General features: G+C 48.3%; 1 protein-coding gene across 1 annotated transcript in view; it reads left to right on the forward strand.

Annotated features, from left to right (window-relative positions):
- espn (espin) overlaps positions 1–16,267 on the forward strand; it is a 46,932-nt gene that overhangs the window by 24,385 nt on the left and 6,280 nt on the right. Inside the window, 3 exon segments of the mRNA XM_056597727.1 lie at positions 1,188–1,425; positions 9,299–9,444; positions 10,805–11,170. Coding sequence (XP_056453702.1) covers positions 1,188–1,425; positions 9,299–9,444; positions 10,805–11,170 — 750 coding nt within the window.

Raw genomic sequence — 16,267 nt, forward strand, 5'->3', positions numbered from 1 at the left:
TCACTTGCAGGGACAGATGGCTGCATCCTGTAAACCCCCCCCCCCCCCTAGAGACCCAGATTAGAGGCGTATTAGCTGCCGTTGTTGGGGGGTGATGTGAAGGGCTGGACATGACTATACAAGATGATCATAGAGGGAAGAAAGGGGAGAAGGGTTGCGTCTAATGGGGTCTTTATTGTATCAGCGCACGCAGCTGTGCCCCCAGCCCAGCAGTGTCCTGGGAGCTGGGTCGTGCCCGGGCTCCACAGGAATGCCCGGGAGTTGTAGACCCAAGGGTTTATCTCACAGAAGGGTTTCTGTCTTTGCGTTTCTCAAATTTAATATTTTTAAAAAAATATCTCGCTTTAGTGATATCTCTGATGTCTTGTCATATATTTGTCACGTTATTTTGCATATTTATTTTTGAGATAATTATAAATATAAAATATAGAAATATAAATAAAATATAATATTTAATAATGCAATATATAATATAAATATAATTATATTTCCAAACAATCCAAATATTATGAAAAGGTGTCTCGGATCACTTTATTTTCTTACAACAGACCAGAGTGTCGTTTGCTCAAACCTCTGGTAATAGAGAAGGTCTCGATGAGGTCTTAACCTCCAAACTGTCAGTGTGGGAGACTGCTACGGTCTTCCTAGTCTCCTAAGGCAGACTTTAGATTCATAATCTAAGCTGTGATCGCTCAAATCTGGGGGAGAAGGGATTTCTTTATTTCACTTCATATTTATTTCGACCAATCGTTTTAAAGGTCCCATGGCATGCCACCAGGTGTGGAGTGATTAGCCGGTACAAACCACCTGTGATGTCAAAAGGGGCAGATTTCCAAAACGGCTTGAAGCGGCTAATCACACCACACCTGGTGGCATGCCATGGGACCTTTAAGGGAGGTGGGAATCTGCTATGCTATGTAATGGAACATAGAAGGCTGGATCAGAGGTTCTGCTGGAACAGGGTAGGACTGCTGGGTCAGAGGTTCTGCTGGAACATGGTAGGACTGCTGGGTCAGGGGTTCTGCTGGAACATGGTAGGACTGCTGGGTCAGGGGTTCTGCTGGAACATGGTAGGACTGCTGGGTAATGGGTTCTGCTGGAACATGGTAGGACTGCCTGGTCAGAGGTTCTGCTGGAACATAGTAGGACTTCTGGATCTTCCTCACCATTTCCACATTTCCACCCAGGGCTCCGCTCTATTGGAGGAGCCTGCTCAGAGCCCCGCCCCCATTCCGGAGAATGGCACATTAGCGGGTGTGGTCCCTCCCCCACCTCCTCCTCCTCCGCCACCACCCCCACCAAGCAACGCCGTGCCGACTCCGCCCCCTCCGCCGCCGTTGCCCCCGGATACGCCCTCCGCCGCCAAGTCGCCCAAAACTAAAGGGGACGTCGAAGGAGCCCCGAGACGATCCTCCTCAACAGGAAGTGAGTCACTTCTCTTTCTAATACTCTCTCTATGTCTCTTTTTATTCCTCGCTCTCTATGTCTCTCTTTATTTCTCTCTCTATGCATCACTTTATGTCTCACTCTCTATGTCTCTATGTTTCTCCTTGTCTATCTCTCTATGTCCCTCTCTCTGTCTATGTCTATCCATGTCTCTCTCTCTCTCTATGTCTTTCTATGTTTCCCTTTATGTCTCTTTATATCTCGCTATGTCTCTCTATGTCTCCCTCTCTCTCTCTCTCTCTCTCTCTCTCCGTCTATCTATGTCTCCCTTTATGTCTCTCTCTATGTCTCTCTATGACTCTCTATGTCTTTTTCTCGCTCCATGTCTCTCTTATCTCTCTATGGCTGCGTCTCAGTTCAGGGGACGCATCCTTCGAAGGACGCGGTCTATGAAGGTGTGGCCTTCGTAGACCGTGAAGGCCGGACCGAAGGCCGAACAAACGTTTTTAAATGAGACGGTCTGCCCTACGGAGCGTTTCAAGTTTGCGTAACAAGCCGTTAACACCCTTTTCCTTGCGTGATGACGCGCCGCACCTGTCACCTAGCAACCCTGACAGCTGCGGTTCAAACCGGACGGCGGAGGAGAAATATGGAGCCGTTTTATTTAACCCATTCAGAGATGTCCACTTTCACTTAGATGTCCACTTCCTACTTTATTCTTACTTTTATTTTATTGCATTATATTTATAATTTTTTTTTTTTTATAATCTTATCTTCTATGCTTGTAATTTCTATTTGTACGTATCACCTGGAACAAAACAATTTCCCCCCGGTGAAATGAAGTTTTCTGATTCTGATTCTGATTCGGTTATATAATAATTATATAAAATATAACGTTAATTAGTTGAACGTTATATGGCTCGTGTTAATGAAATTTAACTTTGACAATAAAGTTACAAATTTAAAATAGTCCCAACTTTATTCTAATATAAAAAAAAAATTGTACATAGTTTTGTCATTGAATATGTAATTTGCTGCAACTGCCGCTTCCGCTCTCTCTGACGCCATTTCTGAAAAAAATCCAACATGCAAATAACCTTGGGATACGTTGGGCCGTGAAGAATACATCTGGTGCATCCCTCAAATCCGGGAAAAGAAGGCTGCATTTGTCGGCCGCATTTGAAGGAGCGTTCGAAATGGGACAGCCCTTGACGCGTCGCAGTGACGTAATCGCCCTTCGAATGCACCCTTCGAGGGATGCGTCCCCTGAATTGAGACACAGCCCTTATCTCCCTCTCTCTGCCCACGTCTCTCACTATATCTCTGGGTCTTCTATTAATCACACCGGCCAGTGTAAGCTAGCGCTGGGAGCCCCAGGCCCCCTTGGTGTGAGGGTGAGGCTAGAAAGCCCTGGTGCTGCGTTATGAATGAACATGATGTTATCTCAGTGGGCGAAGAGGAGATGGCTCACCATCCCAGGGAGCTGATTATCTATTGATGGCGGCCGGGCTAGCGTTACCCTGAGAACTGGTTTAGAGTTCAGCTATTTCCCTAAGTGCCCCTTCATTCCCGGTGGCTGTCGACGGAAATGGGCTAACGCTAGCGATTTGCTACTCAGACGCGTGCCATGGCATGGGACGTGCGACCAGTATGGTGCATTTTGTTCATGGAGAAAACATGCTTGGGGTTCCATCAAAAGCTGACAAAAAAAAAACCTGAACGTTAAGGAGGGTTTGTTAATAGAGTTGGTTCCTGTGGTCAGTCATCTGGGTTGACGCCGTCTCTCTGTTCCTGGTGTAGGAGAGTGTGTGCATGATGGCTGGTTCAAGCAGCCTCACCTGGCCCGAGTCAGACTGATTGGACTCTGATTGGGCTGCACACATGTTGCATATTGATGAGCACGGGTTAAGCCAGCAATCACCACAGAGAGAGAGAGAGAGAGAGAGAGAGAGAGAGAGAGAGAGAGAGAGAGAGAGAGAGAGAGAGAGAGAGAGAGAGAGAGAGAGAGAGAGAGAGAGGGAGAGAGAGTGAGAGAGAGCTCCGAGTGTGTGTGGTGACGGCTGGTTAAACACACTGATACCTCAATTTCAATCAGGTGTGAAGCCTCACCCACCCAGCCCTAGAGTCCAATCAGACTCAACAGGTGAGGCTGTCCAAACCAGCCATCATCAACACACACTCCCACATACTGTAGGTCATCTGGCTCTATTCCATCATTCTGTGGACTACTGAGTAAAAAACTGCTTTACACCATGTGGAGAAAAGTCAAACGCCTCCTCCACGCCTGTCTTTCACCTCAACACAACCTTTGTCTCCCTCCCTTCTTTGTCTCCCTCAATGCCCTCTTGATATCTGTGTTCCTGCACGTTTCTCCTTCCTCCACCTCCACCTCCACCTCCACCTCTTCCTCCTCACGGGCACTTTCCGCGCCGTCTTCTTCTTCGCTGATGTTTCCCCCCCAGCTGGGGGTCTTCTGCTCTGCCCCCGTGAGGCGGAGCCTGGGGTGCTCAGGCAGATGAAGAGTGAGTATCTTTCCCACACACACCGCTTCCTGGGGTCAGAAACGCATTCGACCGTAGCCTCTTGCAGCAGTGTGTCCCCCTCCTCAGTGTGGGACACACCCAACGTCCCTTTCTCACAACCGTGTTCGGACCTGGCTAGACTCGGTATGGCCCGGCGCGTTTCCACTCCAACAGGGCTACAGGGCTTGAAGGTGTGTCCCCTTGACGCGTTGGTATTGAGTCGCCACAACCCACCAAATGTTGTTTGGTATTGCCAGTTTTGGGGTTTGCCAGTGTCCGCAAACCCCCTCCCCCCTCCTCTTCCCGCACTCCCCACGTTTAATTGTTTGGCCTCATTCCAACTCATTAGCGTTTTTACATTTACAACGGTTACATTTACCCCCACCACCTGAACGGCAGCAATACAACTCTTAGCACACAACTTCAGAAAGAAGACCACGGCCCCTAATTTCCCCGTTTAACGCAGCAGAAACAACTGACCGTTATCGGACAGGCAATAAAAGTTGTCGTAACAAAGGACATGCTGTGCGGGGTTTGAAGTCCCGACGCGTCCATGTCCGGTCTCAGCAGCACGGCGGTCGGTTCATTGAAGGTAGTGCCGTGAGGTTTCCATCCCCCTAAAGTGCCGGTACTGGCACGTCGCCAAACACTAGTCCCCACACAGAGCTGGGTTTGTTAGCAGGGACACTATTTGCGGTTTGATTGCGATTCATCAAATGTGTCCCTACATTGCCAGGACTCCACCCAAGTCTATCTCTTAACAACACAGTACACACCCAGAGCCCAAACACCGCACAAAAGATAGCACACACACACACACACACAATCACACATTCATATGCAAAAGATTCCTGATGTGAAAGACTGCAAGCCCAATGGCACTGTTTTAGCTGCAGGTGAAAGGATATTGAGTTAGAAAGCGATGTTGGACATTTCCTGATGTTTCCCGTGATGATGGCTCAGCAGGGGAATATGAGAGCAGGTAGGACGAAGAAACCTCAGTCCAGAGCAGACAAATTCCTTATCTTTATTTAGATTGTATTCTCTTGTGTGGTATTTGTTGAACCTACTTTGTTTGACAGCTGGTAGATAGATATAGATGGAAGGTGACTGAGAATTGCAAGAACACAAGTGTTTTCGCTGTTCCACTCTGGACCTTATTTAAGAAATAAATATGTACAGCAGTCAACGGGAGAGACTAATCATTTTTGGATCTTGTTCGATCCTGTTTGAATTGTACCATGCATGATGTTTTGCAATTCGAGGTGGAGTGTGTAGGATTTACACCCTGCAACCCCCCCCCCCCCCCCCCCCCCCCCCTGCAACGACGTAAGAGAAGCTATGGTAGACTGCACGGTCCCAGAATGATGTCATCACAGCAACAGAAGCCAAGTGTCAAATGAATAGATGCCTTGATAGACTAATTCTTTGTCATTCGTTTTTTAGTAAAATATAGGTCATAGCCTATCAGAGATTAATAAACCAATTATGAGTTTATTAATTAAAAAAATGTCTTCTGAACAGCGGTTTGTCCATTCTGGGCTACTGTAGAAACATGGGGCTGAAACATGGCGGCCTCCATGGACGAGGACCTGCTCCCTATGTAGATGTTTCTTAGGTAATGAAAAATATTTTTTGCATGGGATTATAACCTAATTAAAACCTACTTTTGAATGTTAGATTCAGTTTGTTGCCACTCAATTTTACACACTACACCTTTAAAAGATAATTTTGTACGTCGAGAAAGTTGCAGTTCGTCGCAAAACAGTAAATTACACTACAACTCTCGTATTAGGTTTGTAGCTTTAGTATTCAGTGAACTACTTCTCTCGCCTTACACAATACATGTGGCATCTCCAACATGGCCGCCGCCTTGGAACATTTCATCTCTTTCATAGAGCAAAACTGATTGCTCCAGTGACCCAACAACCCCTGTTAGAAACACATGCATCGCTTCTACGTAAGCTTCAGCAGCTCTGGCTAGCTTGTAGAGAGAAACGTTACTTCATTCTGACAACGTATATTCACAGTGTTATACTTCCACAGTTCTAAGGCAAACTGGGACTCTCTTGACCAACTAATTTATGTTATAAATAGACAAAGATCCTCGGTGTAAATCATGGCACAATTTAAACAGGATAAAAACACTTCTTGTCTCTGCATTTACTACGTACATATTTCTACAGAAATGAGGTCTCATGGTGGAAGGGGAGGGACGTAAGCTCTCTACAGTTGTGCTTAGACACACTACATGTAACTTTAGACAGATAAAGAATGAGAGAGAGAGGCTGATCATTGTCTATTAGTGTTGGTGTGTGTGTGTGTGTGTGTGTGTGTGTGTGTGTGTGTGTGTGTGTGTGTGTGTGTGTGTGTGTGTGTGTGTGTGTGTGTGTGTGTGTGTGTGTTAATTCCTGCCCAGATTGCCAGTGGCTCTGTGTCACAACCAGTTAGTGGTGATTCCTTTAGATTTTCCCCCAACTGTTAATGAGTCTCTTCTGTCCCTCTCCCCCCCTCTCCCTCTCTAAGCACCACTAGGATACTGGCAGGGTAGAGAGACAGAGGGAGAGAGAGAGAGAGAGAGAGAGAGAGAGAGAGAGAGAGAGAGAGAGAGAGAGAGAGAGAGAGAGAGAGAGAGAGAGAGAGAGAGAGAGAGAGAGAGAGAGAGAGAGAGGGATAGAGGGAGAGAGAGAGAGAGAGAGAGAGAGAGAGAGAGAGAGAGAGAGAGAGAGAGAGATAGAGGGAGAGAGAGACAGACGGAGAGAGAGAAAGAGAGAGAGAGAGAGAGAGAGAGAGAGATAGAGGGAGAGAGAGACAGACGGAGAGAGAGAAAGAGAAAGAGAGAGAGAGAGAGAGAGAGAGAGAGAGAGAGAGAGAGGGAGGGAGAGAGAGAGAGAGCGAGAGTTTGAAAGAGAGACAGAGAGCGAGAGAGAGCGTGTCAGAGAGGGAGAGAGAGAGAGAGAGAGAGAGGAGTGGCGAGGCGGCTTTATGTCGAACCAGATTACTGTGGTGGCGTCGGCGCAGACATTTATTTCCGCGGAGGCTGTTAAGTGGCCCTCGCTGACAAGGCGATGATTGAGTGATGCAAAGGGGAGCATGAGGACTAAGTGATCGGTCCCCAAAAGGCATGAGGAGCACCTCTCTTCAACAGGTGAGGGGCTAGCCGTTAAACTTTTATGAGCGTGTGTGCCCGTTTGTTTGTCTGTTTTTTGTTACAGATTAGCGGTGGTTTGAATGGTAAGCTTAAACTGTGCTGCTATTGTTTGAAGCGGTCTGAGGATAATCTGTCATGTGATATTTAAATCACACTCCTTGTTCAGCATGCTAATTTCATTCATGACTGTAATAAGATCATAGCTAAGATTTACTCCTCTGGTGTCCTGTATTCGAGCGTCTGATATATGGTGTCGCTGTACGATAAACTTCCCTCGGAGGTCTTCGATTTAGTCGACCACATTTAAAACTGGTCCTTTTATTAAGCTGCGTGTTAAGCTGTGTGCTCTCAGTACAAGAGTGGGTGCCTGGGCTCCTGTAGTGTTATTTCCAGTTGGTTGTGTTGTTTAATGGAGACGGTTCTCTCGTTACCGCTGTGAAAGAGACTGCGTGCCATCCCTATCAGGGCCGGCGGTCGTGAGGTCATCCAGGCCGCTACGACTGCCAAGTACCAGCCCAGGGTCATTAACTACCAGCTGACACATACTGGTTCTGGGTGGGTGGATGCTTAGGGCTGTAGGCTTGTTCCTTCCATCTCAGTGTTTTTGGACGGACATCTTTTTTTTTTTTTACGTGAATGCATTTTTCTTCCTGAATATTTTGTGTTTAGATCGTTGGTACCATTCTAATTAAGCTTGGAGATTTATTCTAAGATCCTAAGATTGGAATTAGACAAATTGAAGCTGACACCGTACTTCTTGACACTTGATTACCCCCGCTTTCATATTTCTCTCACAACCACAAAAAAAAGACTTAATCCCCCCGTGATAACATAAGGGATCCACCTGGCCGTGTGTGCAGGCGACAGGTGTGGTTGGCTTGTTTCGGTGTTACTAAAGGCACATTATACAACGGGGGGCCTAAATCCAGCGATCTGATTGGTTCATAACTGTTGTATAATGAGCGTATACATAACTGCTATGACGCCCGATCATTTTGTGAAAGTTTGCATATCAACGCGATGGAGAGACTAACGAAAGCTTAGGCACACGGCGAGTGAACTGCTCCATAGGATAAATTGCCGGCGAACCGCTCTAGCCGAGCCTTCTCTCGGAGGGACGCTAAAGTGTGTTGCATAGCGACCGTCGTGCATTTTGAAGGCAGCCACGAGGGACTACTTTTTGGTATTCTTTAATAAAACGGCTATTTTGACTTTCTTGGTTTCTTTTTAAATGTAGTGTGTCTATGACTTTCGTTTTGCCATAATAGTAACTGTTGTATAAAAGCAATAGATCACTTCAGTCAGTGGTATGTGCTCATTATACCACTGTGAAGGGGGTCGCCGGCCCTCCGCTGCGCGTCGGGGCCGGACAACGCCCCTTAACAGTGGTATAATGAGCACATACCACAGCCTGTCGTGATCTATTGCCTAAATGAAACGCCTCGCTACGTTCGCTAGCTAGCTAGCTACAGACAGGAAAATTGCTGTAAGTCAGGACCCTGTGACATGTGTCAAGTGTCCAATTATAAATTAGGCTCAAATGTTGGGTCAAAGAGTCAAAGAGCGTTACCAGGGAGACACCGGCAGGTCGCTTTGGGTGGCCTCCCAGGGAGAGAAAGGTGGACCCGTCTACCTGTTTCAGAGGGGGGGTGGGGGGGGGGGGGGGTCAATTGGTTCCAGAGGCTTAGTGTAAGAACATGCATAGTACCAGTATCCTAAGATTGAGTGTCCGGACAATGTTGATGATCTTAATTTCCTTTTGTTTATTGCTGTTTGCTGTAGTGAAACACATGCCTCTCCTTTCACCCCCACCCTCGCAATAGCAAATGGCCTCTCCTCAAGCGCTGGCATTACATGCAACCCTACCAATACTGTGGAATGAAATATTTAGCACTAAACTGCCACCCAACTCCCCTCTCTCTCTCTCTCTCTCTCTCTCTCTCTCTCTCTCTCTCTCTCTCTCTCTCTCTCTCTCTCTCTCGCTCTCTCTCGTTCTCACTCTCTCTCCCTCTGTCTGTATCTCACTCTCCTTACAACTCTCTTTCTGCACCTCTCTCTTGCTGCTTTTTCTTCCTTTTCTCTCTCCTTCTCTATCTACCTACCTCTCTCTCTCTCTCTCTCTCTCTCCCTCTCTGTCTCCATCCCTTTCTCTCTGTCTCTCTCTGTCTCTCTCTCTGTCTCTCTCTCTGGAACCGCGTCGGCCTGACTGCTGCTCCTCTTCTTCTCGCCATGTCCTCAGGCAACAAATCCTTCAACATGATGTCCCCCACGGGAGACAACTCGGAGCTGCTGGCGGAGATCAAGGCTGGGAGGAACTTGAAGCCCACCACCCACACTAAGGGCTACACCACCGTCTACACCAGCGGCGGTCCCCCGGGCACCAACGTACGTACAGGGCCGGGCAGTGGTCCTGGGGTCTGTGTCCACTGGGAGAACATAGGGGTGTTGACCCTGCTTAGGGTTAGGAGTTTTATTCCCAATGCTAAGAATGTATGTTCACTCATGTTATTGATAGACGCTTTGGTTTAAATATGTTTTAGGCATTCTAGATGTTCCCAATGTCGTAGTGTTGTTGGTGTAATGGTTTTGTTTGAGTAGAGTCTGGGCGTTTGGAGAAGGGATCTCCCCTCCCTGTTAATTCTCTCGCTTTATTTAGACCTCTGAGCTATGTGGTGTCATCACACATGGTTCCTAAAGGTCCTTCTGTTGCTCTGCCTTTTGAAATTCCTCTCTAATTTTTATTTTTATTTTCAACCGATCAATCATGATGGTAAAATCGAAAAGCAATGGCAAGCAATGTTGCATAACAATAACAGTGCTTATTATGCAGGTTATTGAGGACCTGTATATGTAACATGTAGAAAGGACATAAGGTCATGTGCTTCCACTCTCGTTGGGCCTACCAGTAGTTTGAATGAGGACGGATGTGCGGAAAAATTGTGGCGAATTCAGCCAATACAAGCTGTGATTTCATAGCATCACACGGGAGCAAATATTTGGCCCTGGCCATCCCGGGTTTTGGTCTGTTTAAGAGACCCATCACTGAACAACCAATGCTCACTGTTTGACTTTGTCTCGTGAGGGCGAGACCGCCAGACTATTTTGTAAACCAGATGCTATTCAGCTGTCATCGGAACCATAGATCAACATCGACCTGGTCAATGAGTGTGTTATATATGGGATGTGTGCACTCACTCTCAGAGTGGTCATTGTTGCCTGGGATCCAATGGGGGACGACGACGACTGTGTTTTCACAGCCTTCTGCCATTTAAACACTATGACAAGGCTGCCCCATTCAGTGAATGAGTGAAGCAGCCTGGGTTGTATTCACATGTCACCGATTACACAACGCCATGGCACAGTTGGATAAGGTCGACAAGCTCTGGAAAATGTTAATGTTAGATTGTTCTGCAGAAGCAAGAATCGATTTCATCAACATTTTAGAATTACACACTGGAGTTACACAGGAATTACACACTGAACAACAACGACGCCATCCATCTGAGTACTGAACGAGTCTCATCCATCTCATTTGACAATCTATATGTTTTATATCACATACATATACATGGAACAATTCCCCTTGTTCCATGCACAAACCCCATATCACCACCCTGCCATAACTCTCCCATCTCTCACCCTACAAGGGCGAATTGTGTTTAACCTTTGACCCTCACGCCCCCTAACCTTCTGTGTACCTCCTTTAACCGCCCCACAGGGAACCCCCGACCCGGACCAGGACGAGGGCACGGAAGCTGCCCCCCCAGAACCCAGCCCCCCAGTGCCCAGCCCCCCGGTCGCTAACCCCCCGCCCCCCGCCGCAGTTAAGGCTCCCACGTCTCCCCCCGCCACGGCCTCCACCAGCCCCACCCGGACGGCCAGCCCCAGCCCGGCCCCCAGTCCCACGGGCTCGGGCCAGGGCCGGTCCTCCCCCTCGGGCTCCGTGGTCAACGGCGGGGGCGCGGCGGTCCGGAAGACCAGCCTGGCGGACGTGGAGGCGATGGTGCCCACCCACGACGAGCAGGGCAAGGCCATCCCGGAGTGGAAGCGGCAGGTGATGGTGCGGAAGCTACAGGCCAAGGTGCAGGAGGAGGAGGAGCACCGGCGCAAGGTAGGCACCGCTGGCGTGGTCCGGGGGGGGGGGGGGTGTGCGGGGGTGTGCTGTGTGTGTGTGTGTTTTTGCAGTGTGTGAACCAACTATCTCTTGCTTGTGTCTGGAGATTCATCCTCCCCTGGAGGGTTTCACTTTGGAGCCTGCGCTCTGGGATTTTTTCATATTAGTGAATTGAAGCAACGTTGCATATATCTGTCCTTCATTTAGTTCAGGACAAATTAAATAATGAGTCAAGTATGAATAGGGACTTGACATTCAAAGCTTGCATGCTCCTCACTTTCCTAATCTCTGGATTGGGTTAGTCTTTGAGAAGAATGCATTAATATTTGAATTTGGCTTCAGAATAGATTGGAAATGTAGTTCTGTGTCTAACAGCATGTGCTGTTGTGTGTAGTTGTGGTCCATCTATTGGAGGGCCATGACCTGCTATTTTCTGGCTGCAGTGTCCCAACAGGCAAACAGAGTTCTGTGGTTTCAGAGGATTCCCATAGGATACACATCCGATGTCATTGATTAAAAAATGAATAATTGATTTCAACTGATAATCATCTGCAACAATGATCCCCAAGCAGTTGGATAGCTCTCATTGTTCCCCTACTGCCCTGTGGGCTGGTCGCTACAATGCAGTTGCAGGATCATCTTTTGGATGGCAGGCAAGGTTGAAGCGCTACATTGTGTATCTGTTAGCAGTTTACCTGAACCATTTACTATACCTCCAACCCCTCACATTCACACTATCCCCAAATATTGATCAATAGTAATGATCAGATGTGGCATTGTAGGCCCGCATACATTCCACAGAATCCCTGGGGATTTGACATGATGGCAGTACACGTTCCTCTGCATGGTGTTTTTGGTCTTATGTGTTGCGTTGGCGGAAGCCAGTTTGGAGTGCGGTGAATTGAAGACTTGGAGATGATGCCCGCCTCAGCGTTCACCCCACTGGACACACGAGTGTGGGCCAGTGTGCGGTGAGAAGGGCTTTCAAATCCAGGTGGTTACATGCCGATTCAGTGGTGTGATGCCAGACCCCATTCACACTACCACTAAACCATGCTAACAACATCACAAATAAGGCAGGTATATAACACACTTAACCTGATCAGGTGCCATGATAAACAGTAAAGGAAATGGTCAAAAAGTGGCCACGGCATCACAACCACCTGTGATGTGTTAAACTAGACTAGGAGTTAAATACAGACAAAGATAATGGAATAGGCTTAAACAATTTAGGGTTTACAAACTAATGACGTAGATTTACTGTAAATGGGACATTCTATTTACTTCAAGCAGATCTAAGTATGATCTGCTTAAAAATCTCAAAAGCGATTGAAAGATTTTTCACCTTACTTCATGAGGGACACCGCTTTCTTTGTCACCATCAGCCGGACACTAAAGGGGGCTGGTATGAAGCGCGCAATGAGGTAGTGCCATTGCACCACTAAATCCATGTAAGCCCTGTCTGCAGAGGAAGATTTGCTCTGAAAGTGTGTGTGTGGTCAACACCACAGCCCCAAAGTTGAAGGAACCTTCCCCTTCCTTTTTTTCTTCTCTTGTCTTCTGGTCTTCCTTGATCTCTGCTTTAGTTTGCCGCAAGTGGGCACTACCAGCCCCAGGAATGGCACTACTCCCATGTCCACAATGCCATCTTGGGCCCGTTCGGCGAGCTGATGACGGAAGCCGACCTCATCCGCATTGAGAAGCAGATTGAGAACCTGCAGGTCATGCACAAGGTCTCGGAGGTGGAGAAGGAGCTGGAGCAACTGGAGCGAGAGCTTCAGCAGCTCTTGCCAGTGTCCGCTGCCCTCAACCAGGAACACTTTTCGGTCAATCCAAAGCAAGTCCACGGACAGGCTGAGGACCTCCCTGCCTGGTGCAGCAAGATATCCATCCTCCTGAGGAATATGGCTCTTCTCCTTGCCACGCTAGGGGGCAAGGAGGTAGACGTTATGGATATCCTGTTATCAGAGGCAGCTGCCTCAAAGACCCAAAGTCCATCGGTGCAGGACGGGTCCGTCACCATCGGGCCAATAGGCCGATCCCAGTCCTTTTCCATAAGGGAAGAGGTTGAGAAGGAGATAAAGCAGTGCGGAGTCTCTGTGAAAAACCTCAAAGCCAATTATGAAATCCAGAACCCGACACAGGTCTCAAATAACAGCCCCAACAGGGTCTACCAGCGCAAAAGGTCGCTCCCTGTGGTGAGTGAGGGCAGCCCTGCATCAGCATTAAAGTTGGAGGATGCCCTCCCCGCGTCCCCAGACAAAGTCCTCCCCTTACAGTCGAACGGAGTATTGCCTCCTGCGGAAAAAACGCCCTCACCTCTTGTGGAGGAGCCTTTCATACATGCATCTACTGCTCCTCGGACGTATCCTTCCTCCGGGGTGATAGGCTCGGCGGATATGGTGCAGTTCAGTCAGGTGTTGGCCGAAGACCCCATTCTGAACAACGACCAGTTAACGAGAACGTTGCAGGTGCAGACTGATCTCAGCTACGTTCAGGAATGCATTGAGATAAGGAAGGAGAGGATCGTCTTCTTGTTCCTCGAACACTGGAGGAAATATACCCTCTCGGAGTCTTACAGGCCCAAATATACTGGCAGAAGGGGAACCCACCTCGAAGTGGGGTTTGACAACCACAGCCAATTGAGTGGGCAGTTGGAAGGGGAAATGCAGAGCGAGGACGACAAGACCCTGCACTTCATGAAGTCGAAGCAGGTGGTGGGGAACCTGATTGGCCATTGGCGGACTATAATGAGCCAAGTGCCTACGCGGCAGATCCGCAGGCTCAGCCGCGCGCAGATGATCTACTGGCCAGAGCACTTTTTGCCGCACATCAATGGATCCCCCGTCTCCTACGAGAGCCTGACTCTCGACCTCTTCATGCTGGGATACTTCCAGCTGCTGGAAATGTCCATGTCTCGCGGCGAGCGGAAGTTCCGCCACCTGCTGTGCTACGAGATGTTCGACCGCCTGGGCAGCCACCCGTGGGAGGTGATCCGCCAGTTCCACCGGGAGGTAATGGGGGAGATCGAGAGGGGGAAGAGAGACTGGGCAGAGGGCTTCGAGGAAATAAAGCTCAAGTACTTCAGCGACTCCGTGAACGAGGGTGGCATGTTGACAGCTACTCTGATCGGCGTCTCTCCGGAAATGGCTATGTTGTCGGGCCCGGAGGGGCCACCGCCGCCGCCGCCCTCACATCCCCCACCTCCTCCCCCTTCTGCTCCCCCGCCTCCTCCCCCGGGAACGGCTCCGTTAACCTCCCCATACGGCGAAGAACCGAAACCACGTGGTTCTTCTGCTCCCGGGCCTCCTCCTGCTGCCCAGGCACCCGTACAAACTCTGGCTGCCAACACAGAGCAGCCAACACCGAACAAGGGAGACGTAAAGGCTGCAGGTGCGACCAAAGTTGCGCCCGCAGTTGTGCCCGCGTGTTCAAATGGAGTAAGTGCCGCACAAAGTGAGTTGCCCACGCCTAAAACGACTGAGCCATCCAAGTCAAAGGCACACAAAGTTGGGGAACCGCAGACCAAAGCGCAGAGCTCCGCTGGGGCTCCACCGAAGGATAGTCCGCCTGTCGCCGTGCCGACCGTAGTGGAACCAAACGTTGACAAGCCCCCAACGAGGGACGAACCAAACGAGGACTCTATCAAGCTGATCTATGAGCTGAAAGAGTTCAGCAATGAGGAGATCATTCGATACATTGACCGCAGCTTTGCTTTCTGGAAGGAAAAAGAAGGCCAGTTGTTTGACGTGTGAAAGTGAAAGAGACAGTGGGCGATGGATTTTAGTCAAAGGTCCAGCTAACTCTGGCTGAACAAAGAGAAAAGAGGCCTGTTAGCGTTGGTATATGCTGTAACAGAGGGGGCTTCTAGGTGAAGCTAGGGTGTAGTAAGGCAAAGGCCATCCGCTCACGGAGCTGTTGTGCGGTTCTCATGTATCTGAATGTAAAGTCATGATCTGTCGTGTGATGAATGTGCTGGAAACCCTGGATTATAAATTTATGAGACTAATGGTCTTTGTAAATACATTGTTTCTTATGGTATTTCAACATGTTTGCCATAAAGAAATGCAAACTATTTTATATTATTTTATAGAATTTAGGTATCTGGATTGGCATTATATTAATTCATTTTCAATATGTTGTTTTAATGAGATATACCGACACATGAAGGAAACGAGGATGATGTACACCCCCAGTGAACAGGGTAACCGTTGGTCTTTTACTTTACGTTGGCTGTCATATGCCAGTGGTAACTTGATGTACTGAGGTAAGGAGAAATTGAATGCAACTCGTAAGCTAAACCCAGGAGGGGTTACTCGCAGGGCTTATTACTGCATGCCCTGAAAGTCAAAGAAAGTAGGTCTTAAGTGTCAGGTTTGTAAGAGGTTAGGGTTACCTCATGGCTCAGAGCCCTCGTTTTGTAAGTCTGTGACATCATGTTTTTGCATACATAGACATGTTCCTTTCAGTGCAGATTTATTTGTCATTTACTTCAGAACAATTGGAGACTTTTTAAACTGACATTGATTTGTTTGTACTTTTTTTGAGACGGGCGTTCGTCAAATAATGTTCTGCATTTAATGCTTGTTCATCACTGAGTTTCTCCTCTTTAACGTACTTGCTACAAATAAATTCCACATTTATGGAGATTTTGACTGCTTTCACTCGCTCCATTCCAAGCAGAGCTCACTATCAATATCGGTTGCTAGCCATTTTACCAGGCTTAAATCTAAATTCTAAACCCCAATCCGAATCTTTATGATTTACTTGATTGTTGTTCATCATTCACAAAAGAAGGACAACGTCCAACTTGAACCTTTTGTGTAGCTTAGATCCAGTGTCGTTCATGCTTGGGGCAGGAGCTACCGTCGTACTCTGGTGCCCCCCCCCCCCCCCCCCCCCCCCCCGGTGGGAGCCACTCCAGCCCTCCTTCCCGCCACGGCTTAAGCGGAGGCTTCACCTGGTAACCATAGCGATGATCTATACTTAGATTAGGGCCTACACGCAGACGGTGGACGGCACGCAGCGAGAACACAGTACACAGTTCACCCGCGGAAAAAGTCTTCTGTAGTCGCCAGCGTACGTTATTCAAAC

Source organism: Gadus chalcogrammus, chromosome 1 (assembly GCF_026213295.1).
Source record: "Gadus chalcogrammus isolate NIFS_2021 chromosome 1, NIFS_Gcha_1.0, whole genome shotgun sequence".
Classification (NCBI taxonomy): domain Eukaryota; kingdom Metazoa; phylum Chordata; class Actinopteri; order Gadiformes; family Gadidae; genus Gadus; species Gadus chalcogrammus.